At 39.6% G+C, this 27,619-nt stretch overlaps 1 protein-coding gene and 1 long non-coding RNA gene across 2 annotated transcripts; one reads left to right on the top strand and one right to left on the bottom strand.

Moving 5' to 3' along the window:
- Nucleotides 1-4,132: 4,132 nt before the first annotated feature.
- LOC127532214 (zinc finger protein 239-like) lies at nucleotides 4,133-7,703 on the bottom strand. The gene is made up of 2 exons (XM_051943567.1): nucleotides 7,411-7,703; nucleotides 4,133-6,535 (listed from the first exon to the last, which is right to left on the bottom strand). The coding sequence occupies exons 1-2, from the start codon at nucleotides 7,613-7,615 to the stop codon at nucleotides 5,469-5,471; spliced, it is 1,272 nt and encodes a 423-aa protein (XP_051799527.1). The 5' UTR covers nucleotides 7,616-7,703; the 3' UTR covers nucleotides 4,133-5,468.
- A 2,956-nt stretch (nucleotides 7,704-10,659) lies between these two features.
- LOC127532216 (uncharacterized) lies at nucleotides 10,660-16,093 on the top strand. The gene is made up of 4 exons (XR_007939617.1): nucleotides 10,660-10,797; nucleotides 11,129-11,230; nucleotides 13,998-15,197; nucleotides 15,568-16,093. It is a non-coding gene; the product is annotated as an uncharacterized LOC127532216 (long non-coding RNA).
- Nucleotides 16,094-27,619: the final 11,526 nt, after the last annotated feature.

Below are 27,619 nucleotides of genomic sequence, written 5' to 3'. Positions count from 1 at the left end.
AATGGTGTTTCTGGAGAGGGAAAACAACAATGGAAATCAAACCATACTGTGGATTAGTGAACTGTCCCACCCTTAGTGAACATGGAAGCGAATCATCTTCCCAAACTGAAGCCATTCTCTGGTTTCTTCAGGATTCAGTCAGGATGTTCCATGAACTGGTAGCATCAGTATGCTGCGTTAGTGACTTTGGAGCTTCATGCAACTTTCAGGTCAGTCCTGAACGTTTTATCATTAAGATTAAAAAAAGTGCACTGAAATCGCATTATTAGGCCTCTGTATTGTTAATGAGGGCAGAGGTGGGCTGCAAAAAAATTTGAGATTTTCAAGTGGGCCCTGAGTTGCCAAAGTTTGGGAACCCTGTACTAATCATTTCAGCACTTGAGCAGTGCTCAGTTTTACAGTATGTGCATTATACAGTACAGACTAAAAGTTTGGAAACACCTGATAATTTTCTACATTTTTCTTTATAAATCATTGGGCGTTTCGATCAGAAAATTAGCTTAAATATATCATATAGTAGAGGGACACAGTGATATTTGAGAAGTGAAATAAAGTTTATAGGATTTACAGAAAGTGAGTAAAAATTACTCAAACAAAAATAGGCACATGCATAAATATGGGCACCCATTTTGTTTTATTAATTTAGCACAAATTTGTTTGCAGTGACAGAGGTCAAACTTTTCCTGGAGGTCTTGAGCAGGTTTACAAACAAATGTAGAAGAATTTACACTTTTTTTTAACTCTTTTTATGAGAATCCAGCCACATTCAGTTATCATTGCTGTGAATGAGAGATGGAGGTTTTTGCCCAAAATCTCACAATTCAGGCCCCTGTTCATCCTCTTTTTACAACAGATCGGTTGTCCTGTCCCCTCTGCAGAAAAGTAGCCCCAAATTATGATGTTTTCACCACCATGATTTAAAGTAGAGATGATGTTTCCGGGATGTCACTCATCACTTTTTTCTCTCTAAACACAGAGAGTGGAGTTTACACCCAAAAGTATTATTTTGGTTCATCTGACCACTTGACATTTTCCCAGTTCTCCTCTGGATCATCTTCATGCGATCAGATCAGACCAAAATAAAACTTTTGGGTGTAAACTCCACTCTCTATGTTTGGAGAGAAAAAAGTGATGGGTGACATCTCAGGGAATCATCTCTACTTTAAATCACGGCGGTGAAAACATCATAATTTGGGGCTACTTTTCTGCAGAGGGGACAGGACAACCGATCCGTAGTAAAAAGAGGATGAACAGGGGCCTGAATTGTGAGATTTTGGGCAAAAACCTCCATCTCTCATTCACAGCAATGATAACTGAATGTGGCTGGATTCTCATGAAAAGAGTAAAAAAAAAAAAAAAAAAAGGTGTAAATTCTTCTACATTTGTTTGTAAACCTGCTCAAGACCTCCAGGAAAAGTTTGACCTCTGTCACTGCAAACAAATCTGTGCTAAATTAATAAAACAAAATGGGTGCCCATATTTATGCATGTGCCTATTTTTGTTTGAGTAATTTTTACTCACTTTCTGTAAATCCTATACACTTTATTTCACTTCTCAAATATCACTGTGTCCCTCTACTATATGATATATTTAAGCTAATTTTCTGATCGAAACGCCCAATGATTTATAAAGAAAAATGTAGAAAATTATCAGGTGTTTCCAAACTTTTAGTCTGTACTGTATATCTTATTTTGATGTATTAAATTGACTAGTGGTGTCTTACCTCTGTAAGAACTCCAAAGTTGATGCTTGGGCTGCTGGGTAAGATATGTTCATACAGTAGTACAAACCAAACATCAGCAAAAGAGCATCACTGAAGATTCTGATGTGGCCATTCACAATGGTCTGGTCAACAGACAGCATGAAATTCTCCGCTGCCAAAGTCGAGTTTCCTGTTGTGTACAGGGACAAGAGAAGGACAAAAGAAAATTAAAATTAAATTATCATGTTACTACTGAGTCCAGTATAACAATAACAATCAAAGTAATAGTAGTAATAGTTTTCTGTGTTTTGGTTTTAATATATTGTGGTGGAGAAAGAAAAATATTCATACCACACACAACAATACATGGTGTACTTGGAAGTCCAGCGCAGTCCACTTCAGAGGGCAGGGTTGTTTGATCTTGAACAAATGTTCGTCTTTCTCTCCGCCTGAGTCAGTTCACAAAAACAAACGTAATGACTCACTGTTAAGTGGTAAGCTAACGTTAGTAGCTGGTCTGGCTGAATGCTAAAATGCAGCTAGCTAACAGACGCCGACACCGCCGGCCATGCTTGTGTCATCATAGTTAGCTAACATTTCAATTGACGACATGCCAGCAGATTCAGTGCCTTTTGCCGACTGAGTAAACTCAGAGGCATGGTGATACATAAAGCTAATGCGACTCAGCTTCAGTTTGATACTTGCCTTCTACCTTTCTCATTCCTCCAGCCTCGACATTAGCTGCTGTCTCCTCGAACTGGAAACTGGAACCGCCGCGCGATGGTTTTTGAAATTGCGAAGCGTCACGTCAAAACAGCCAATGGCATGTCGTCTTCTTCTTCTCGAACAGTTTCTGTCGACCAACCAAAACGGGAACCGCGCTTTTCACAGCACCATATGGTGTTGTTGTCATCACGTTGTTCCGGTTCGGGCAGGGCCGGACAGGGAAAGAAATTCAGGCCGGGAGATTTCCAATCAGTCAGGCCACTTCTGCCACCGCAAGGGTTGTGTCATGTGGGATAATGCACCGAAATTTTGGTTTTTTTCCTTCCAAAAATATGCCTTTTACAGTTATGTTATAGCAATTACAACACTACTAAACAGACAGTAAGTCTATTAAACACAACCATAACGACAGCTCCATACAGTCCAGTACTTTTCTCTTCTGTAATCTCTTCACTACCCTCACCAATTTTTCCAGTGTTTTCCTTTTCCTATTATTTATATAACATGTGGAATTAAAAAAATATATATTATTTTGTCAGCAAATCATTTAGATGTCAGCTGGTCATAGCTAATAATATATGCAAACACCAGTGTTCATTTTGTAACTGAAAATTGTAAGTCAACTGCCTATCCTACCTGAAGAGGGGGTCTCAAACGTTTTCAGGCTTCCTGCAACCCACCTGACACCTGTGGAGCTTATTTGGCCAGACATTTTTTATTATATTTTGGCCTTTGAAGTCTGATGATGCATTTGTGAGAAGAACCGACCGTTTGTAAACTTACTTGAAGTAAGGGTGCTCCATAATCTTCGCTCCTTCCACTCTCTCGGCTCACTCTCATATCACCGCTCTGCAGTGCATGCAGTGCGTTCTCGCTATGAAGGGGCGGGCCATAAAGCAACTAACCAATCAGCTCAGAGCACGTGCTTTGTGTGAGTGACAGGAGGGTGGGCGTGTACTCTGTAAGGCTTCGAGCGCTGCTGTCTCTGGCCTGTCTGCCAGAAAGCCGATCAACTTTTTTTCATTGGCCTGCCAGTCCGTGGCTGGCCTGTCCAGGCAGGCCAATAAGGAGGCAGGCCACCGGGAAAAGTCCCGCCTCTCCCGATTGCCAGTCCGGGCCTGGGTTCGGGTCTGTGCCTGGTCTGTGCCGAGAGACTTTTTTCCTTTTTCTTTTTTTTTTGTATTGTTTTTGTTTATATTTTCATCAAAGCTGTACACCACCAGGGTACAAAGACTGTCTTCAGGTCATTTTTTACCCGGTGTCACATAGAAAATTGACCCCCATGGAAAAGTGACCAAGGTTACAAAACACTAAATAACTAGCATAATACATAGTGGGGTCAATATTCTACACCCTGGCTACTTCTGGACTGTTGAGATTGTCATATTTGCAGATTTTCAAATGAATATGGACTAATCTGATATTGCTGAAGCCATGAGGGCAGTTTTCAGGTTTCAGTTCCCAGCAGGTCAGAGATCAGATTTTTTTAGTCATCCAGGAGTAACAAGAAGGACTGTAAAACAAATACTGTGTGCTGCACGAGTGACAAATACAGTTCCATTCTGTCCTCCATGTGTTAATTAGAGCTTAATATGTTGGAATATTTTGCTTGAATGTGTTATTTTTTCTATTCTTATGATTGATGTAGGTTATGCATCTTTCGGGTGGGAGAAATGACTCAAAAAATGAGAGAGTACTAGTATCTGGTAGTTGAGTTTTGTAGTTTTATATTCCATTGTACAGTATACAGTACACTGTTGTTTCCCATCAAAAATGCATTTCAAGTTCACTTCTGCACATGTCTGGTACTTTATTAGGCTATAGAAGTATTATCTCTTGCAAAACAAGAAATGTTTACACCTATGCAGTACCTTTAGCAGCAATAATAGTGATAATAAACCTCTACTTAAAGAAAGAAAACAGTTACAGCATGAACAATGGAATAAAAACAAATGGTGTTCACTGATTAAATAGTCTTTCTACCCTCTGAGGAAGCAAAAACAGGCATTCACAAAGTGTGCGATGCATGACAGGTTGTTTCTTCATGTAAAATAGATTTTTGGTTAAAAATTCCATTAAGCTGCTCTATTTTAGAGGCTCAGTGGAGGCAGGTCATTTCTGACCCTGAGGACAGGAGGAGTGTTCAGGACGTTCAGACAATACAAGGGTTCAATGTGCTGTATGACGACACAATGAGATCCTACTAACAAATCACACAGATGACCTATGTGGTGACAATAGAAGAAATAAATAGCATAAGACCTTTATGTAACCAGCAGAAACTGCAGCACAGCTTCACCGGTTTTTAACATTTCTGGTTTTGAAATTTGCAGGAGTGTATCAGCTACTACTAGTAAAACCACATGTCTGTTGCTTGAAAACATAATAATGTTGGTTATGTCTTTGATATCTGACTCAGAGTTATTCTTGCTGGGGCTCTTCAGTGTTACATTCATTATGAAACAACTTGTAAATGTTCATCTGTTTGAAAACATTCAAAACATTTCATGAAGCAGTCATGGAGCTATAGACGTTTTATTACAACTTTATTTCACGTCCAGATCTCCTCTGCTGCAGTGACACACTCTGTTGTGTTCTACTGTCACAATGTCTCTGTATCTCGTTGCCTCCTTTTACTTGAAAGACAGCAGAGCTCAAGCTGAGTGGATTCCAGCAGTATGTTCACACCTGAACAGCCATGTTCTCTCAGCAGGATGTGAAAATGTTCCAAACAGCTTCACATTATCTCCAATCACTGCTCTGCTGATGAAGGATGTCATGATAGCAGAAATGTAGCAGTCTGTACCAATACCATATCCATCCAGACATTCAGTTTGGTTCTTCTGCCTGCTGCTCCACCACCACAGTCCAGACTCCATCTGGTCTAATCATCAAGGATTTTTTACATACTTCCTCACAATTGTTGTTGAAGCACAGACGAAAGCTGCTTTAAATCTAAAACATCTACTTTTAACCTGTACCAATTCTTACATGCTGTTTCAAGCTTAGTTCTTCTTTATTTTTCACAGATGTTTCAGGATCATGACTTCTCAGCTGTGTGGATTCTCATGTGGGCTTTTAATTGATAACTATGTTTAAAGCTTTTTCCACAGGTTCCACAAGAATATGGCTTCTCACCTGTGTGACATCTCATGTGGACAGTCAAATAGGTCTGTTGACTGAAGCTTTTTCCACAGGTTCCACAAGAATATGGCTTTCCCATTTTGTGAACTGCCATGTGCCTATTATGTGCTGATGAACTAGAAAATCTTTTTCCACAAATGTTACAAACATATGGTTTCTCACCTGTGTGACATCTCATGTGGGCAGTCAAATGGGTCCGTCGAATAAAGCCTTTTTTACAGGTTCCACAAACATACGGCTTCTCACCTGTGTGATATTTCAAGTGTTCAGTCAAAGAGCTCCGCTGACTGAAGCTTTTTCCACAGGTTTCACAAGAATATGGCTTCTCACCTGTGTGGGTTCTGTGATGTTTGATTAAATTTGATTTACGACTAAAAGCTTTTCCACAGACCTCGCATGTTGTACATTTTCTTGCCTTGTCATTATCACACTGTCTCGCTGATGTTGGAGCATTGTCTACATCATTACTGTGACTGTTGTTACTCTGATGTCTTGGTTTCAGCTCGATACATCTAGTTGATCCTGAGTCTACATCCTTGCATCCTTCCTGATCTGGGCTCTCAGCTACACAAGAGATGTGAAACAGGAGCTGATCACTGTTTGGTTTTGGTTCACTGTGGTCACTTTCCTCATCAGCAGGAGTCACCTCAAAGGTATCAGTCTCCTGTTTCAATCCAATTAACTCTTCCTCCTGACTGGAGCAGAGTTCATCCTGTTCCACTTTAATTTGTGGTAACCCTGGGTTTGATTGGTCCAGACTGGTGCACAATTCTTCCTGTTCCATTTTAATTTGAGAAATCTCTGGGTTTGATTGGTCCTGACTGGTGCAGAGTTCCTCCTGCTGATCTTTAATCTGTAGAGGCTCTGGGTCCTCATGGTCCACCATGGAGTTTCTCTCCTGGTCATGGGGCTGATGGTCAACAACAGTCTTCTCATTCTCACAGACATAAGACTGTGGGAGCTCTGGAGGGAAAAAGAGACAAAAGATAACGGTTACTACTGTGATGATGAGAGAACACACATCTGTCACTTTGTCCAGGACTGGCTGTCTCCAACAAATTCAGCTCAACAGTTGAATGTTTGATGCAAAAAGAATATAATGGTTTATAATAGAAATCTTTGAGCCATGAAACAGCAGCAGGAATGATACAAGCATCTCCAAATGACTGAACATTTCTGTGAACACGTTTTTCCACAGTGGATACAGGAGCACAAAGTTCTAATGGTAAACACCACTGGGTACTTTTCTACACACCACACAGACAGGTTTGATGGGGATCCATTAAAATCTGTCTGAATAAAGCTGCTGTCCTCTTCAGCCTTCAAACCTGTCAGGACATTTGGATTTTAATGTTATTCTTATTTTACTGCTGGTTACTGTACTGTTGATTTGACTCATCAGTGAAACCCAACATGTTAATAGTGGAATGCAGTTGAACACATTACTTCTATACTCTCTAACTCTGTACGTGCGCTTTCTTTAGATCATGAATGATCTCGATACATGGAATTATGTCTCTGGACTGAAATGATGGAATGACTGAGTCCTCTGTCAGAGTTTTATTATTAAACTGTTTGATAACACAATGCAGTTGCTGTCAGTGTGGAGTAGTTCAGATAAACACTTCCAGCACCTCTGAACAGGAAACTTTGGTTCTTGCTTCCAGGGTCAATCAACACAACGATCACGTTTTTAAAACTCCACACAGCATCAACTAACAGACTCCATATTATGAGCCCATTCTCTCTTCCTCACAGTGTGTCTCAGTTCATCTGAACACTTCATGATATTCTACATGCTAGAAGTGGAATTCTTCACCATCAAAACACATACACACCTATGGGCTGTAAGGGGATGTGTGGTTTCCAGATGACATCCAGCAGTCTGCGCTGACGATCGATCTCCTCCTGGTACTGGACGATGGTTTTTTCAAACTCTGAGAATATTTCTCCAGCAGCAGCAGCTAGTCTGTCGCTGATCAACTCTCTCAGATACTCAACTGAACACATCGTTACTTTATCGCTCTGATATTTCTCATTCATACTATAATACAGCCGTTTTATAGCTCAGTCCACACAGCAGTGAAGCTAACTCTGCTCATGCTTTTTTGTTTACATCCGCCGGGTGTCACACTGTGAAGTTCCCGCAGAAACACTGAGTTACTTTCTTCTTCCTCATTGAATTAGGCAGACTAGACGCATCACTGGCGTATTGCTGCCACCTACTGGATGTTACTCATAGTCCTGAGAGAATCCTCGATATTTTCTTATGCAGTCCTGTGGTCATGAGAAAGTTGAGTCTCTTCTTGCACCACTGAAGTGCCTTCTTACTTTTCCCATCTTACCTTGAACAGTAAAATTAGTCCCCCTCTTCTTTTGTTTCTTAAAAAGTCAAAGCATTTATCCCTCAGACTGACTTTAAAAGCACGTGTTTGGAGAGATTGATAGAGCTGGAATGAAAATGTCTTTGGGGAAATCAGCGGCTCCAGACTGACTTACAACCCACTTTGATCCGTTTTTCTGGGCTGATATTAGAGAATGACTGTTTGAAGCATTCAAAGAAGCTTTCAATCAGGGAGTCAACTCAAAGGAGAAGCATTTTCGCACAGCTCCTACACTCAGCTGGGGCGGAACAAATCTGCGGCTGCAGGTTTGGCACCGGCGGCAAAAAAGGGGACACACGCAGCACGAAGGAGGAACTGAGAATGAAAGACCGCGTTCAAACAAAGTGGCCGCGAGTTTCTGTTGGGAAAGCATCAAGATCTGCGGCAAACTGTGCAGGATTCCGTTACTTGCATTATTTTTTTCTTTTAGACAATGAGCTGTTTCATTTTGATCAAAAAATAAACATCAATAAAATAGAACATATCTTGCTTGCAAAATTTTATACCGGAACGTTCGTCAGTCGCTCACGTCGACGTCATAGCAATGCATTAATTGGTCGTTAGAGCGTTTGTATATATCTATGGTTCGAGAGCTGAAATCCTCCGCGTGCGCACTGAGCACATAGCTGACTTAGCTGCTGCAATGCTAACTTGACATGCTCTCCCTGGATGATGCCACTTCTACTCAGTATTCTGAGAGCGACCGCGGCCTGCGGGATCGCGGATTGGCGCTCATCTGTCCGCAGATTGCTCTCCCACAACCTATACGTGGATCCAAACTTTAAGCCGTATCACTGCCGAAGTCTAATCACTTGGTCCTTGTGTCATTTCTGAGCGACCCTGAAAACTACATTCAAATCCCCGAGTCCGTTTTGAGTGATGTGGGTAACAAGGAAATGATTCACACACGCTGATCGTCACATAACTCCGCCGTGGCTCTCAGCGGCGAGACCGAGACGCCCCGTCTGCCCCAGTTGTCCGACCACAAAGCGTGTTGCCCGTGGTAGGGTCCCGCTCAGGCGGTGGTCGACCCTCCGGACGACATGGACATTTCTCTCCACTCTTTGGTGGAATAATTAATCTAATTTACCTCATTCTTTCAGGGCTCTAATGGATCTGGATGCAACAGTTTCCATCATGGTGATTTGTCTGGTCTGTTGTCCGCTCATTTCAGCAATTCTAATATGTTTCGTGATTTTTTTTTTTTTTAAAAAGTGAAATCGATGATTTTTTTTCTTTTTTTGTATTCCACCACAATATTGCACGGTTGTAAAACAGTTTAGCTCCGCTTTGGTGAAGAACATCAGTGAATTAATTGTTTATCACGGTCTTCAGCAGTAATTTTTATTGGTAAATGAGAGACATTAGTATCGCACGTCTGCATCTTCAAACCATAAACAGGAAGTGAATTCGGTGACATACGTGCATTACGTTTGCGCTGGGAACTGCTATGATTGGTGGAACTCACGGGAGGCGGGCCAAAATTGCGGGAAAGTTGCGGTGATTGGACAAAATTGCAATGGCTGAACTAATCACAAAATGAAATTCTCTGAGGAGAAGATACAAAGAGAAGGAGGAATTGGTGCAAATGGACAAAACTAACGAGGACAAGGCTGTGCAGCTGACGCACTTGCCGTAAGACTTTTATTTCTCTCTCTCTGTCTGTCTCTCTCTGTCTCTGTCTCTCTCTCTATTTTATGAAAGGTTAAGGCACTTGGCACAAGATTTTTTTTATTTTGTCACCCTGCTCTCTTTTTGATTAAGTGTTTTGTGAAAATTTGCGTGCAGATTTGTTGGTCATTTAAACCTAGTTGGTTGTTCAATCCTTGTCTCAATTTGTTTTTACTGGTTTGTGTGGTTGTTAAACATGTTCTTAATGGGCTAGTGGAGCCTTCCATGGGGACAGGAAATAAATGTGCAATATTTTGTCTGAATCTCTTCTTTTATAGTATTAGTAGCTGTTGCCTAATGGTTGGGAGTCAATCTTGAGAAGGTTGTAAGTTTAAATCCAATACCATTCCATCACTCAAGCGCCTCTGAAGCAAGGCACCCCACCTCATATTGCACCAGTGACTGTAACTAATACCCTGTAGCTAAATAACTAGGTCTCCTTGGAGAGTGGTAAGTATGATGTAAGTGTTGTATGTCAAAATCTGCGTGCATATCAAAAAAAGTTTCTGATTAATACTTGGAACTCGGTGTCTTGATGGTTGTAAAAAAAATCTGAAGGTAGTAAAAAAAGGTATTAAATGGTAGTAAATTTAACTTCAAGATTGGTGTATAAACCCTGTAAAAAAAATTGGTAAAAATGCTCAGAGTAATTTGTTAAACTGTGATTCAAAATCAACTCTTTAAAATGCAGATAAATTCATGTGTGGTATAGTATTGGGTTGAATATTGCTCATGTCATGATTTGTCGCTTCAGTTTATGTGGTGTTGAGGTTGACAAACATAAATTGAGTGGAGTAGCATTTGCCAATGTGGTGAAAATGTCCATGAGGAATGGTTGTTACTATTTGCTGAATGCAGTAATGCGAACATTGTCCTTTTGTGTTCTGTTTAAAGGTTTTTCACCTTAATCTATCAACTAAACGTATGGACTTATGGAAGTTTCCACCTCTGTATCTCATGAATTTGCGACCACTGCAAAATAAAAGAGGGAAAAGAAAGAAAGCAACTGTCTGATTGATGAGTGGAGTCCTGCTCAAACCCTGGGTAGATGAAACATCCTTTTTCAAGTGGGGAAACTGCAGAAACTCTGAGAAAAATCATCAATGAGAATCACCTGTCATTGAAAGTGGGAGGACACTTGACACTATGGGAGAGTGCAAAGAACAGAGAGTGAGAGCTGCCTTTAAACAGAACACTGAGCAGTAAAATACATTCACTAACTTACAGCATGAACAGTTTTCTACCAGCAGTCCTGTCTTGAATCACCTGCAGTAGCATCTTTATGTTCTCTTTATTCTCTTTTTCCATGTCTGTTTTCTGTCTATGTTCCTTATTTTTAACAGTTTAAGTTCATTTGTATCAGTTTTAGGTGAAATTGAAAAGAGCTAAAAGTGAACTATTGAGTTGAAATGTGTCCTCTGTGTTGGCTGATGAACACATGGGACACTCTGACACTTGTGTATAGAGTGGTATCCTAATGAAGATGTGTTTGATGTGACAGGTGATTGGCAGGAGGAGGAGAGTCTGACGGAGGAGCAGAGGAATGTTGGCAGCCATTTAGTCTGAGCTCAACAACGGAGGAAACATGGATTCTTCACAAAAAGTGAGAAACATACCACTGTAACATTATTATTATTCATTTGTTCTTTAAAATGTCTAAAGTTGCTCCAGTTGGTTAGATGGGCCGACCAAAGCCAGGTGACGTTGGCTGGAGAGATGTAGCTCTGCAGAAGCAGCTGTACTGAGGATATAATGGTGGACTGCTTGGAAGCTGCTTGTTTTTTGTTTGAGGCTGAACTAGCTGCTGATCATACTTTCTGAAAATGTCTTACATGGTGATGAAGATAAGTGACGGAAGAAAAGTCTTGTTTTTCAAGCAAGTTGTTCAGGAAGGTAAAGAGCAGCATTTTCTTTGGTAGAGAATAATACTTTTGAGCATTGTGAGTTTACCAGCCTTTTCCTTCTCAAGAAATTCAGACAGTTGAACCCAGAAGTTTACTTACACTGTATAAACGACACATAACCCTTTTTTAATTTACATGATCTGACATTAATTCTGGCAATGCTTCTCCTGTTTTATGTCAGTTAAGATGACCAAAATTATCTTTAAATGCCAGAATAACGAAAGAGAGATTTTTTTCAGAGAATTTTTATTACTTTCTTCACAATCAGAAGTTTGCATCCACTAAGATTGCTATTCCTTCAAGATGATGATGTCCTGGATTTGAAATCTTTTGATAGATTAAAATGTATTTTCAGGCACACCTCAAACACACTGCTTCCTTGTGTGACGACATTAGAAAATCTAAAGAAATCAGCCAAGACATCAGGAAGACATTTGTGGGCCTCCACTGGTGTGGTTCATCCTTGGGAGCAATTTCCAGATTGCTGTGGTTTGACGTTTATCTGTCCAAACAATTACATGCACAGATCAACAATATGGGAATGTCAAGCCATCCTACTGCTCAAGATGGAGATTGGTTAAGGTTAGGATTGTTTTGGAGGGAAATGTGCTCATCAACCCCAGAACAAAAACAAAGGACCTTGTGAAGATGCTGGCTGAGGATGGCCTGAGTACACCATCCCAACTGTGAAGCATGGGGGTGGCAGCACCATGTTGGGGGAGTGTTTTTGCTGCAGGAGGGACTGGTGCACTTCACAAAATAGATGGCATCAAGAGGATAGAACATGTGGAATTATTGAAGCAACATCAGCCAGCAAATGAAAGCTTGGGCTTAAGTGGGTCTTCCAAATGGACAAGGACAGCGCTGGTGCAAATCTGAAACTGTTCACTACTGACTTAGAACTGCTTTCTGCTTCACTGTGCCCTCCATATCTGCCTCAGAAATTTCCTCAGATATTTGTGAAACTTGTCGATATCATCCAAAGGCCAGTGAAATAAATACCTGTGGGCTTATCCATCAGGTCATCCAGAGACCACTGCACACTAAAACACACACTGAGAGACTTCCATCAGTAAATAACATGTCCCACTAGATGTGACAAACTCTTTGATCTGTTACAGCAATGTGAAAGGTGCTTCTGCTCTGGGTTCCTCTGACCACAACTGCATCCTCCTTATCCCTGTCTACCACTGTACTGAAGCAAGGCAAAGTGCAGAACATCAGAGTGAAAGTTTGTCACACTCTGCAGGGATGTCTGGAGGTTACTGACTGGGACGTGTTTAAGGAGTCCTCAGCTGATATTGATGAACCGACTGATGTTGTGAGCAGCTGGGTCACAGACTGTGAAACCAGTGTTATTCCTGAAAAAACTGTTAAACTATATCCAAACACTAAGCCATGGCTTTCTAAGAAGCTTAAAGACCTACTGTACAGAAGGAAAACAGTCTTCAGAGAAGGAAATACACTAAATCTGTATAACCGACAGAAGGAAATAAAGTAGGAGATCAGGACCCACAAAAGACAATACAAAGATAAAGTTGAGTCTCAGCTCAAAATGAACAACCTCAGTTCAGTCTGGGATGGCATGAATCTGATCACTGGAACTAATTAATGCGTCAATGAGAGAGTTCAGCTCACTGGTTATAATTGTGATTTAGAGCTGGCTCAAAGTCTAAACAGTTTTTATGTCAGGTTTGACTCCCATGATTTTAGGGCTAAACATGCTGAGACTAAAAACTGTCTCATGTCAGCCTCTCCACAGAATCCCTTTCTTGATGTGGGCAATGTAATCTGGTGTCTCAAACAGTGCAGACCAAAGAAAAGTCCTCTACCTGATTACATCGGTGGCCGTTTATTGAAAACTTTTACCACGTCTGACTAAATGCCCAAGATTGCTGCCGATGTCCCTGTCTATCTTATGTTTTGTTTGATTTTTCTTTAAATGGCTTTTATTTTGCTTGTAATTGTTTTAATGTGTTTTTTTACATTTTAAAAACATTTCCTTTAATCGTTGCTATTCCTTTAACTGTTTTGTTGCTTTTGTTGTTTGATGGTGAACGCTTGTGTAACTGCTGCACAACAAATTTCCCGGGTCGTTGGGGTCAAATCCAAATTTCAGTGGCAGAATTACAGTTTTCTGGACTGGTATCAACATCTGGTCCCCTAGGAGAAACTAGAAAGTGTTGGTGGTGTGAATTGACCCTGCTGCCATTAAGACCTAAATCTGGACATTGATGTTGTTGAAGGTGAAAACTATCGGCCTCTGTAAATAGTTTTGTTGACATTGTGAGTGTGCTGTTGACACATTTCTAGGTTTCTAATGACAAAGCTGCCAGCATGTCTGCAGATTCTTGATCTTGTTTCAGCCTCATGTCCAACTACATGGAATTGAGACTTTTAGGATAAATTTTTTCATGATTGCTCTTCCAACACTGCCTCTGTTTTTATCTTTGTCTTTTGCTACAGAAATGTAAACACAGCAATGGAGTGAGATGTCGGACCTCTGAGGAGGATAAGGATGGTTCAGCAACAACAGCAAAAAGAGATGAATCACTCAGTTGTGAGCAATGTGGCAAGACTTTTATCACAGCAACAAAGCTCAGAATTCACAAACGTATTCACACTGTGGAGAAACCATTCAGCTGTGATCAGTGTGGAAAAGCTTTTACTCTGAAGTGTAATCTAGCAACACATCAACTCATTCACAGTGGAGGTAAACCATTCAGCTGTGATCAGTGTGGAAAGGCTTTTACTCAGAAGTGGAGCTTAAAAAGACATCAACTCATTCACAGTGGAGTTAAAACATTCAGCTGTGATCAGTGTGGAAAGGCTTTTAATCAGAAGAGTCATCTGGCAAATCATCAACTCATTCACAGTGGAGTGAAATTGTTCAGCTGTGATCAGTGTGAGAAGTCTTTTACACACAAGCGTGCGTTAAAAAGACATCAACTAATTCACAGTGAAGTTAAACCATTCAGCTGTGATCAATGTGGAAAGGCTTTTACTCTGAAGAGTCAGTTAAAAAGTCATCAACTCATGCACAGTGAAGTTAAACCATTCAGCTGTGATCAATGTGGAAAGGCTTTTACTCTGAAGAGTCAGTTAAAAAGTCATCAACTTATGCACAGTGGAGTTAAACCATTCAGCTGTGATCACTGTGGAAAGGCTTTTACTCTGAAGAGTCAGTTAAAAAGTCATCAACTCATTCACAGTGGAGTTAAACCATTCAACTGTGATCAGTGTGTGAAAACCTTTACCCAACATGAACAGTTGTTGATCCATCAATGCCCCCGTTCTGGTAGAAAGCGGTACCACTGTGACTCCTGTGAAAAAACTTTCAAGCACCAACAGAGCTTAAAATGTCACCAACGCATCCACACTGGCCATGATGTGTGGATATGTGATCACTGTGGGAAACTATTTGTAATGTACTCACAGTTAAAAGCTCATGAAGTGACCCACACTGGGGTTAAACCATACATTTGTGACCAGTGTGGGAAACGCTACAGCTCCAATGCAAAACTCAAAATTCACCAACGTGTCCACACTGGGGAGAGACCATACAGATGTGATGAGTGTAAGAAGACTTTTACAACTTTGGGTTCCCTGAAACGACACCAGCAGATCCACACCAGAAAGAAAGCATTCAATCAGTGTCACAGTGAGGTATGTAAAGACTGGTCTCAGTCACAGTGTACACACAATTGTGTATTGGATAATTTTGGATATTGCTGCAAAATTGTTTCAAAACTGTTTTGAACAACTGTGGTCAGTTGAATTCTGTTAACACATTATCAGCTATCGTTCAGTCTAACCTGTATTCATTTTGACACAGAAATCTGGTCCAGGTTAATCTGGGGATGTAGGTTAGATTAGGAATTCTGATGTAATCAGACAACTGAATGTTAAATTCCAACAGGTAAAAGTGTCTTCAGATGTCATTTGGGGTGCTCTCTATCTCAGGCAAGGCATCAGTTCTTCAATGCTGCAGGAAACACTGACGTTCTCTGTGTTTGTGTGTTTGTTTTCCAAGCAGAACAGAACAGATGGACAACACCCTCAGACTTGTCAGCACTCTTCCAATGGTGAACAGTGCTGCTTTGACCAGTCTGGACCAACGTCCAACCAACAGGGAACCCTACAACGACACCAGCGTATGCACACTGGACACAGACTGAACCCCTGCCAAGAAGATTTCTCCATGCAGGGTTCAGTAAAAGTTCATGAAGTCCTCCACAAACTTAAAGTCCTTGAGATCCGGCTTCACAGAATTCAGGTCTAATTTCTTGTTTAGTGTCTTCATTGCTTCGTTGCAAAATCCATTAAGAGGAAAGCTGTCGTTGACAGACGTGACTGGTAAATTAATGAAACCATTCAAAGTGGTTACTCAGTTAAATGCAGGGCTTAAAGTTTTCCGGCGCATGGAAATGTACCATTTAAAAAAATTCATCCATCTCCGTCCCGAAGGCTCCAAGCATGTGCGTCATTGTGCATTCAGTTGCTCCGCTTTAATCAATCAAACTCCAAATCCTACATTAAAAAATATACACCTTCTGTCCAGGCATGCGACTTTCTGATGGAACTTTTATCCAATCACAGTTTTCTAACTGCGAGTGCGCATCGACTGCTGGGTGCACGATGTGCTGCACCCTCTTGGTTCGGCATCGTCAGTGCTGCTGAGCCACTGATAAGAAATAACAGTATCCCACAAACAAAATCCAAATTTGCAATATTTGTTGGTGGTTTTTGTAATTATATTTAAAGGGAATTACTGGAAACACATTGATATATATTGCATATTATTTATTTTATTTCTGCTTGGACTGTAGACCCATTCCACGTGTCCCAGCCCTGTGGCTGCCTGGTCTGTCCAGAGCGCACGGAGCTCCAATCTGTGAGTGGTGCCGTGAAGAATCGAGCAGCTGATCACTGGTCAATAGCGTTGGAGCTTGTGTTTAGCTCAAAGACGCAGATACTAAAGTTTGCTCAGACTTTGTGTGACAGAGGAGAGAGGATGTGTCTCTGCTGATTAACAAAGAGAGCAGCCGCTGCCGCTATCCCTGAGCCGCGGTGTGTTGACTCGCCCCATTGGCGTAAGTGCGTCAGTGGCGATGCGCGTGCATGTCCCACAGTCCCCATGGTTTCGCCACAAAATAAAAACAAACGGGCTTAGATATTGAATTTTAAAAAAGTAACAAAAACAGAAGGTGTTGATTTTGTTTGATTTCTTAATCTTTCAACATTTTCTATGTGTTTTACAACAGCAAAAGGAAAAAAGGAAACATTTATTTAGTTTGCTGGATTTTATTTTGAAAGGAAAAAAAATCAAAGATCAAGCCATACGGATTTGTCCCATTATTCTCCTCAGAACATCTGTTTAGTTAAATATGCACAAACTGAATGTAGCTTAGGTGATATGAACCTTTTTTATTTGAGGACATATAGGATGTTTGTAATAATGAGTTAAATAGCTCTCAGCAGATTTTGTGACCTTATGCATCTGAATGATGTCTAGCCACAAACAAAAAATCTCCAATCTTAAGCAAATATTATTAGTCAGAACAGAACGAACGTATGGGTTGTGTGAAATGAATAATGGATAGATAGTTAAATAAGAATGTTCTTAGCCTGCTTTTCACCGTTTTTTTCTTTCCAAAATATAGATAAAAAATAGAAACATTTAAATTGAAAGCCAACTGAACAAATTATACAGTGAATACATTTTTTTCCCTTACCAAAAACAAACAAAATGTGTGTCAGTTCAAATTGAAAATCAAATGATTTAAACTAATCACACAGATTATTGAGGTGTATCAAATGAGCAGTTACTAACATGTATGTGTGGTTATGTGCTACAGAGGGCTTCTTAATCAGATCTTCTGACTCCAGAGGAAAAGGCCAGAGTAGAAGTTCTTCAGCATGAGCAGTCCATTGCTGCCAGGACCCAGATAAACCAGATCAGGAAGGCCCGGACTTCTTTGCTAGTTACAGAGTTTGAGAGTCAGCATCATGATCAGCTTATTCAGAGGTATCTTATATTGTGAGGCAATAACTAAAATTGCATTTAAGAGTTAATACTAGTACTTTTATTACCTGCTGAAATACAAAGTTGGTATAGCAAGTGACATATGACAGTTTATTCTCTTGTAGTGTTCCAGAGAATATTAAATTTTTTCAAACAGTATTCTCCAAGCACTTATATTCTCTTGAGACTGACACTTGAGATAATGTTGTAAGTAAAAATTGTGCCTTATGAAGGAAAGCAGCATAGTTTTGTAGCAGTTTTGTTGTGGTTGGTGTTGTTTTGAGTTCTTGTTAAATCTACTGAAGAGATAAAAATTATTAATAATGCATGTACTTGGTTTTCATGATTTTTCCCCTTTACACTAAAATAAATCTTTGCAATTATAGTGATGTGGTATTGAAACATTAACACAAAAAAATCTGACTTTTGGCACTTTCTAAAATGTCTTAAGTTTTGGCCAAGTAAGGTTTTAAATTTGAGCAACAACAAAATAGTGGGATCATAATCGGCATCATTTCCACCAGATGACCTCATATTTGCTCTGAATTAATAGAATCTCATATATATTGTGTTTTAGTGAGTTTTAAAATACATTTAAATACGTTTATTGACACTATAAATTGGATCTTAGAAGTTCAGGCTGAGGATTTTTTCTCACTTTAAGCCCTGATTTAATTTCTGATTCCTTTGTTCTTGATTTGATAAACTTTGCGTACAGGTTGTTCTTCTTTTTGCAAGCCTTTTTTAAGCCTGTGGTTAACCATGGGCAATCTTTGTATCTATTCTTCTTCTTATCATTTATAATAGGACAGTATTTATTAAATGACATAATGAATATTTCTAAAAAGTTCTCATATGCACTGTCAGCATTTTCTTCATTGTACACTGAACTCCAGTCCTGTTCCAATGGGGCGTTGAACAGCGCATTAGTTGTTTGTTCAGTCTGTAAATGCTTCTGGCTAGCTATCTTGAATTTTGTTTTTTCCTACATTTCCAATCTTTTATCGTGAACACAGGTAAGTGGTCTGATATGTCACAGATCAGCAATCCATTTGTGCATCCATATTGAGTGTCATTGGTAAAAATATTATCGATTAAAGTAGCACTGCTGCTTGTTATTCTACTGGGTTTTGTAATAGACGGAAAAAAGCTCATACTATTGTGGGAAATGGTGTGTTTTATAATTGCTCAGTGTGCATATTAAAGAGTTGTATTGGTTCTGAGGAATAGGAAGGTCAAGAGCATCATTACCATGGTGTGACTGTAATGAAACAAAGAAGATAAGTCCAGCTTTATTTTACTTATTACTCATGTGATTGAAACCAAGGATGATCAAGACATAAAGTGATTGATAATCAAAGTACAGACAGTTTTTGATAATAAAGGTACAGATAGTTTTTGACGTAAACTGTAATCAGTAAAGAACATGAGCGAGTTGTATGTGCAGTTTCTAATCTTGCTTTGCAGAAGCGAAGTCATTCCTACGTGAGCGTAATGACAAAACATCTGCTGTGACAGAGGACAGCGGAACAACGCAGCATCGGAAGGGGCGGCCGGCCTTGATCGATAGCTATACACACTGTTAGAGTATAAGAAGACTGGGTCAGGAACAGTTAGCAGTCTGATTCCATCCGAACTGACTGAACACTTATTGTCGGTTAGGGACAGAGGATTCAGGCCCAGAGCTCTGTATCGCACATTCAATTTTGCTGTAATAAATACTTTTGATTTTAAGAAGAAGTCTCCTGACTACTCCATCAAAAGACCTGGGCGGAAACAGCCTTACACATATTTTGTTGGTTTGTTTAATCGTAGGATAGGCTGATTTCCAACACTATACATAATATTTAGGAAATCCTCAGTTTCTTGATGTTTTTCTGTATTAAGTAAATTGATGTTGAAGTCACCACAAATATAAATAGTTTTCCCAGTTATTTGCGAGAATGTCTGGATCATCCGATCATTAAAAGTCTTTATGTTAGCTCCCGATGTTCTGTACACACAACTTAAAATATATTTTTTATTTTCTATGGATAATTCAACTGATATACATTCTAGTACATTATTAATTGCCATTGACATTTCATCTAAAATTTTGTAAAGCGGCAATACATTCTAAAATCCATTGAATGAGCAAGTCATACATATTTATCTAGTTCATTGAGATTCTTGATTACCAGGACTTTAGCCTCTTCAGGTGCACCATTAAGTTTAATGAAGATTTTACAATTTCTCACCCAAGTTCCTTGTATTTTCTTTTGCTTCTTTAGCAGCCTGGCTTTCTTCCGGGTTAGGTGCTCGTTGATAAACACGTCTGTTCCTCTCAGCATCCGTCCTTGTTTCAGCAATGCGTTTTTATGCTTTCTATTTCCGAACCTCAGGATCACCACAGGAACGTCCGTGCTTCTTCTCTTTGGTAGAGGGTGACATGCCTCCACGTTGTCTTCTTTTATGTCAATTCCTTTTTCCTGTAGAAATGACACCACTTGGTGCTCTATTGAGCTCACCCCCCCCCCCCCCCGTCCAGATCTCCTCCGTTGCTTCTGTCCGCCACTGCTTGTGCGTATGACCTCGGTTTTATCTTTATGCCCCACAATTTGCTGTCCCGTCAGTAAATGGCATTGAATTCCTTCATGAAATGAACTGATTGGTAAAGTATTGATATGGATTTGTTTTCCCGATGCAAGCATCTTGCTTCTCCTTTTTTTCCTTCCCTGTGACACTATTGACATCTTAAGTGAGTTTTGATTTCTCAGTACACTGGAGGCTTTTATCTTGTCTCTGTTCAATTCTTTTCGTCTGTGTGATAGAAATTCAAGATGATAGAGGGATTTGATCGGCCGTTTTCAGCCAAGTAACAAAAAGACACCTTAATTTGCCTTTCTGAATGCAATGTGATTATTTGCTGAGACATTATTAAGCTATTGTAGTGTCTAAGAGTGGAATCAATAGACTTTTGGGCAAACTAAGATTACTTTGCCTGTGCGGGCGGTTTTATGTTTCACATTACATTTTTGAAAATGAAATCATGCACAAGTTGAAGGCGTTCACATCGTAGTAATGAGTTTTTCCACACTTTCTGAAAGCTCTGTCACTATTCTGTGGTTTTCTTTTGGTATTTCAGTGTTTAGGGTGTTGTTTTGTCTCCTTTTTTGTCTATCTTGGCTTGTCAGGAAGCATTACTCTGACAGCTGTTTTGTTGTTTCTTCAAGATTGAAAGCAGAGTTTAAGACCAGTCCTCAGGGGGCAGGAAAACAAGTATAATTTTGAGCCATCAGGCATAACTGGAGTGAGAGAACCGAAGCCCATAAAAGTCCTTCAGTGGACAAAAGAATGCTACGGTATCTCCTGTTCTTCAGCACAGAGCCATTGGCTTTTATAATAATGTCCTTTATTCCTTTATGACAATGTGGGTTTCACTATTTAGCGGTGGAGCACTGATTGTGATCTTGTGAGTGCAAATAACCAGCTATCAGCTTTTGTGATTCAGCGACAAACATTTAGCCGTTGTTTTCCCGCTCTTGTTTCTGTGCCACTAACCCTAAACAAATGAATGTTTGCATGGTTTTGGCCATGCACATGGTGCCATGCATTGAAGGGGGCAACAATCCCTCAGTTGTTTCCTTTATTTACATATTTAGTGGGATGCAAGTTGAGTTGGGAGCAGCAGCTAAGTGTCGGGCCATCAGGTTTGGCTCTGCACAGATACTGGATTTGTTTTTTTATGCTCGGTTTTGTGACAACCCCTGATCATTCTCACACGTCAGCATGTTGCTTTGTGTGTTCTCGCTCGGCATTCTCAGAGTTTGCAGAGCAGGACAGTCAGTTTTTGTATAGTTGGACATTTGTTTCATCAGCCTGCTATTACAGAGGGACTGTTCTTAAGCATTTCAGAATTTAGCTGGAGTAGTGAATCTATTTACAAATGCAATGCAGATGAGCAGCTCTTTTTACTTTTTGGACATTTAGAAAGACAAATACTTGTTGCAAGCGCCGAGTAGGATTCACGATTTACACGCTGATTCTGAAAAATAATACTTATGTGTTGTTTTTGGTGTGAATATCGTCCCAGTTGAAGCAGCTGCCTGGTCAAACAAACCTATTTACAATTGTAGAAATTCCTCTGGTTTCAACAGATGGCTATGAGCAAACAAAATATGTTCTTTGTTCACACATGCCTCATCCTAAAAAAAAAACATGATGGAAATCTGATCTTTACACATACAAGCCATTGTTGTATGTGTGTGTGTGTGTGTGCACATGCATGTGTATGTGCTTCAGTCTTTGTTTACCTTCTTTGCTTTCAGAGTGCTTAATGCACACACATACAGCTGCCACATTCATTCTTATACAACAGGGGAAAAATAAAGCGCTTGTTGGATGTGGGACAGTTAAAAAATCATATTTTGTAAAAAGTAGCCTACTCTGTTTTTTAAAGAGCATCATTAACATCTTTTATTCGTATTTGTCCCCACAAAATTTCACTTAATGCACTGTGTGAGATTTTTTTTCTCAAGCGACCAAACAAGGCTACTAATTTCATCAGTTTTGTTTTAGGTTCATTTGTAGTTTCTTAATTGTGTCCGTCCTTTTCGTCACTGCTGAGGATTCACAACACCGATGGAGTCAATCAGTGGCAGACCCAGGAAATGTTCTTGTTCTCACTTTGATATGCTGTGGTGTTTCTCAGGAATGGAGAGGAGAAGAGAGAGAAGATAAGATTGAAGTTGTGCTTTTCACTGTTAGCATTTCTAACAAAAGCAGTGACTTCAGTTTTTTTAACCTTGTGTCATCCTGCGGGTCAAATTGGCCCGATTTAAAGTTTGGAAATGTGGGGGAAAAATATATTTTCATCGTGAAACTTCTGGTGTCCACATGTTCAACATTTTTGGGAAATTTTTGAGCATTTTTTGGTGGAATAAAAGAAATGTTAAAACAAATATTTCTAAAGAACATTCACCAAAAAAATCAACCAAAATCCAGCGAATTTCACTGGATTTTAGTTGATTTTTTTGGTAAATGCTCTTGAAGACAATAGAAGTTTTACTGATATACAGGTAATCACTTTAGATAATTTTAGGATTTTTGGAAGATTTTTAATAATTTTTTAGAAATATTGACAAGAATTTTCTTGCCAAATTTGGAGGATTTTTTAAATAAAACTTTTAAGGGGAATTTTTAAGGAATTATTGGAATTTTCTTACTGAATATTTCGCAAATTTTCAGAAATTTGTGAGATTTTTTTGCAGAATTTTTTCAGACATTTGATGCCCGTAAATGAAGACAACAGGAGGGTTAATGTAAAGATGATTAAATGTTGCCTACATCCCTGTTGATGCTCTTTGTTTCTCTTTAAATGAAGCTCTCTTACTGCCACCATAATGTCCACCCAACCCCATGATCCAGGTCATCCTCTGTCCATATTTGCTGTTTGTTTGACCCCATAAGGCAAAGAACCCTGGCTGATCCTTCATCTGAGGACAAAGCTTATGTTTGCAGTGACATCATAAATGCCTGTGCAGAGAAAACAATGGCTGATGAATTTAGCAGGGAGTCGAGCACAGTGGACAGCAGAGAGACACGGAGACGTGGCCTGAAACTTCCACCGTCATGGAACGTTTTCAGACGAGGACCCACACCTCGGCCAAACATGCAGAGTGCTTCCCAAAAACAGGGCTTAGCTGGAGATCAGATTGCTGTGCTTGTTGCAGAGACAGTGGAAGGGGAGGGAGGGAAGCATCGCTGGGATCATCAGGTTATAACACTAAATGTTTCTATGAAGCTCTGTGACTGCTGCAGACAGTCAGAGACGGGGCTCTGCTCCTTGTTTTTATAGGCTGCCTGGAATGTGTTGAGGACTGTGGACATCTGCTTTATAGCATCTGTGCATCCACCCCCAGCTATGAATCTGCTGCTGGTCTGATAATGTATCATACTGTTACCGATATCTGTAAATCCAGACTGTGTGAATGACAGCTTTGCAGTTCTTTGCACCATTTAATTAATGGGCTGCATTTTGCATTAAATAATTTACATCTAAACCTGCAACACAGGAAGCAGCCTGGGAGAAATGCCTGCTTTTGAATGCATGTTTTGTTTTTTTTTTTCTTGCTGTTGTTGTTTCAGTTGCACTACCCACAGATTATAGGCTGCTGTTTCAGTCTGGCTCTCCTGGAGCTTTTTGGTGTGAAAATTCCTCAGAGTCATTCTCAGGTCGTTTCAGATGCATCCCACCCATGCAGTCACACTGACTCGTGGATTACCATTTTCTTTGTTAGGCTAATTGCATTATTGTGGCTTTTTAAAAATCCAGTAGGTGGTGTGTGAGCCGGTGAATGAATGTACAATCACTTATGGATGAGATTTATTTCTTCACATGTAAATGAAATGCTTCGTTTTCACCGTCTGCTGTGAAGTTTCCACAGTCTGGATGGGACACTTTAAATCATTTCACAGTGAGAATTGATTAGGTGTGGATTTTTATTAGCATTTGTAATAAATGTAATCTCAGTATTATCCTGCAGTGGCCTCGGGTTATTTCCTGATATCGCAACGTCATGCCAGAAATTCATGAATTGGTGACTGATGTGCCATTTCTCAAAAGCTGAGTGACAAAGATAATGCTGCAAAGTCCCTTCTTGCTGATGTCATCTTTTAAATAGACCAGGCCCATGTAACCTAACACCTTGGTGGGAATGCACTCAGTCAAGCCTATTGTTTCTGCTCACATACAGTTTCTTGTGTGAGATAAGTATGGCCTGGCTGCAGAGAGAACAACAAGGCCTTAAAAGCGTGGATGAGACATCGACTGTCAACGCCTCCGTTTGTCAGATTCTTAACCAGATTCGTGCTCAAGCAGCGCCAAAGTTGACGCGAATGAACATTGTAAACAGCAGTGTGTACATGTGGTGGCTTTCCAGTAAGATATGGTTTCTGATATCACATCATCCCAGACTAATATTCAGACTATTAGTCAGGATGTGATGAGCTGAGCTGGTGCCTGCTGTGATTCATGTAGCTTCTGAATAGGCAGCATAAATGTTATGGCACAGAGGATGTGAGTCAGGACAGAGAGAATCCAGTTCACTGGGCCATTACTGCAGCTGAAAGGAAGAGGAGGAAGTTGGTTTGAAGATTTGTCACCATAAGATCTCTCTGTTTTAGAAAGGGGGTGGGTTCCTCTCAGGAATGTGAAAAGACCTGGGTGTTGGGAAGGTTTTTTCCCCTATAAATAAGACTAACTAGTCACAAGATTCAGTGTTTGAGGGACAGCTAGTTCTATAGTATGGACGCACAGAAGGCACAATGTTAATGTTCTGTTTGAATCACTTCATGTATTACATTAAGGTGATAGTTTTAAAAGTTCAGTTAAAAAACTTTAAAATCTGTATGTTTTTTTAAAGTAAAATAACAGCAAATATCTGTAATTTTTTAGTTTGAAATAAAAGTGCATTTTTACATTCACACATTATATAATAATAAATTATTATTTGTATAAAATATAATTTTTTGTGTGTTTCTCTTTACAATCAACATGTAAATTAATACTTTTTTCTAGGATTTTACTGGAAATTATTGGTAGTTTAACAAAAAAAGTGAAGTTATGTAAAACAGTTTTAGAATATGTAGAATGTTTTTATTTTACAATTTAAAAATTGTGTAAGATAATAAAATGTTACATTTTTAGGATTTGGATATCTTTAAAATGTTGTTTTGTTTTGTAGTTTTTGTGTGTTTTGTTGATTTCAATCATTTAATTCAGTAGGTACTATTTTACAGCCAAATGTTATAAAAGGACAAATCACAATTTAAAAAAAACAGACTTTTGATGTGGACATTTTGCGCAGCCTGTTTTTCACAGTTAATATGTGAATTTTAAAAATAAATCTGGGATTTTTCCTAGTTATTATTTGTAATTCTGTAAAATGATTAACTATTGCAGTTTTTAAAAAAGTTTTTTAAAAATGTATTTTTTCAGTATATGGAATATTGGCTAATATGAAAACCACAAATAGTGCAAAAACTTCCAGTCTTCACCATAGTTATTATTGAAAACCAGCATTATGAGCTAAAGTGGTTGTTCAGGGGCTAAATCTGCATCATGCATGTGCTGAGCCACAGGTTTGTGCAGAGCAACAGGTCAATCAGAAAGCGACCCTCTTCTCTTTGTTGTCCCTCATCCTCCCAACATGCTCTGGTTGGTTCCTTATTTCACTTCAAATCTTTTGACTGCATCTAAAGTTCTGCTTAAAGCTCATTTGGGGCAGTTGTCCTACTCAGGCACTCATCAGCGGTGCTGGGAGGTGATACATCCATCTGCGCCTGTGACGGCCGCTAATCCTCGACAACTGTGCCCCTCTGGCACCGTATCCGTTGCACTGCTGCTTGTGTGATACAAGAGGCTCCCATCCTTTGTCCTTGAAATTGTTTGAATTAGCACAACGGCAGGGGCTGGGGTTGCAAACATCAGAGTTACTCAAAAGGATTGACAAAATCACATGAGCATGATAGCTTGGAGGTGGTAGACGTGTTTGACAGATAATCAGCAGTAAAATCGATACAAGTGACAGATATAGAATCAGTGCAGCCCTTTGAATGAGTCTAACTTTGGACCTCTGCTAGTGTGCTGTGCAGCACAGTGGGCAATGTTTGATCAGTGGTTTATGTCAGAACTGATCCCCTGTAGAAGATGGACTTGTAGTGTGTTTTTAAGGGATCACTTCTATTCAAATCTGGCCTAAGTTGCCTTATACCGTTATACCTTATTTACCTTTATGAAACATGTTTGCGCTTTTATTCAAATCAAAATCAAATTAAATCAAGCTTTATTGTCATTTAGCTGTAAATACAGCAGAAGTGCACACAAGATGAGCGAATGTTGCTTCAGGATCCAGTTTGAAACAATTAAACTTTACAGTAGAGAAAAAAAACTTCATTTAATTTTAGTTCATGTTCTTCTACTTCATTTATCTTTAACATGCTAATTTTTCCCAGACAGAGCTATACAATGCAGTACTACACTATAAACATTTATAAAATGAACATTTAGTGAAAGCTTTGTGTTGGTGCACAATGTTGTATTATATTACACCACTAACACATCATTCTGGGACATTAATGTTCATGCTTTTAATCTTGTTACTGCTTTAGAACTGCTAACTGCCTGATTTACTCTAAAGAAGCTTGTGTCTACATTTATTCACTTAATTTAAAGTCATTTTTTCTATTCCATTTATCCAGTGAATCCTTTTTAATAAGTCCTTAAAATGTGTTGTACTGTTTACCATTGATTTCTTTCTTTTTTTTAAAATACATTTATAAACCTATTGTATTTTGACTGATGCACAACAACACAACAAGCCCTCAAAACAAATTTTTCACTTCCAGCACTCATTGCAAAACTCTCAAACCTGTTGTGCTTGTTGATCCATGATCCACTGAACAAATGCTAAGTAGGTGTGTGTGGCTGCATGTATGAGTGTGTGAGCTTAGATAAGCCACATGCAATCACTCGTCCCACCACCAAACTTGCAACATGTCCTAGTTGGACCTCCCAGCAGCTGCCCAGCCCTGCCAGCAAGAGGTGACTAGAAGAAAAGTCTTTACGTGATCCTAGATCCAAGCAGATCATGTGACCTCTAAAACGCTGCTATAATCCAATGTCCAAGTCTGTTGTGCAGGTCACTTTGTCTTGGTAAGTTAAATCTAGGAATTTCTGTGCCATGCCGGTCAAAGCATTAGCAGCAGTTCTTGACAGGGAGAAGAAGTGGTTGACATTTGGAGCAACATTTGCCAGACAGCTCCACGGTATGTTTCTATGGATTGAAAATGGAGGTAAAGTAAACTTAGATTAGCCATTTATGTAAATGCTCACACCCACTTCCAAATTCAGCTCTCCCAAGTCAAATACCCATCCCCCTCATGTTCTCCTCCTCCTCCTGTCCTTACCCCAGGGGTGTCCAAACTTTTTTCACTAAGGGCCACATACATAAAAATATAGGAGGGGCTGGGCCACTTACTAGAAATTAAGTATATAGCCTTAACTTTAGTCTGTTAAAGTTAG

This window comes from Acanthochromis polyacanthus, chromosome 22 (genome assembly GCF_021347895.1).
Source record: "Acanthochromis polyacanthus isolate Apoly-LR-REF ecotype Palm Island chromosome 22, KAUST_Apoly_ChrSc, whole genome shotgun sequence".
Lineage (NCBI taxonomy): Eukaryota > Metazoa > Chordata > Actinopteri > Pomacentridae > Acanthochromis > Acanthochromis polyacanthus.
The sequence above is the reverse complement of the archived record's forward strand: the minus strand, read 5'-3'. Positions and strand labels throughout refer to the sequence as shown.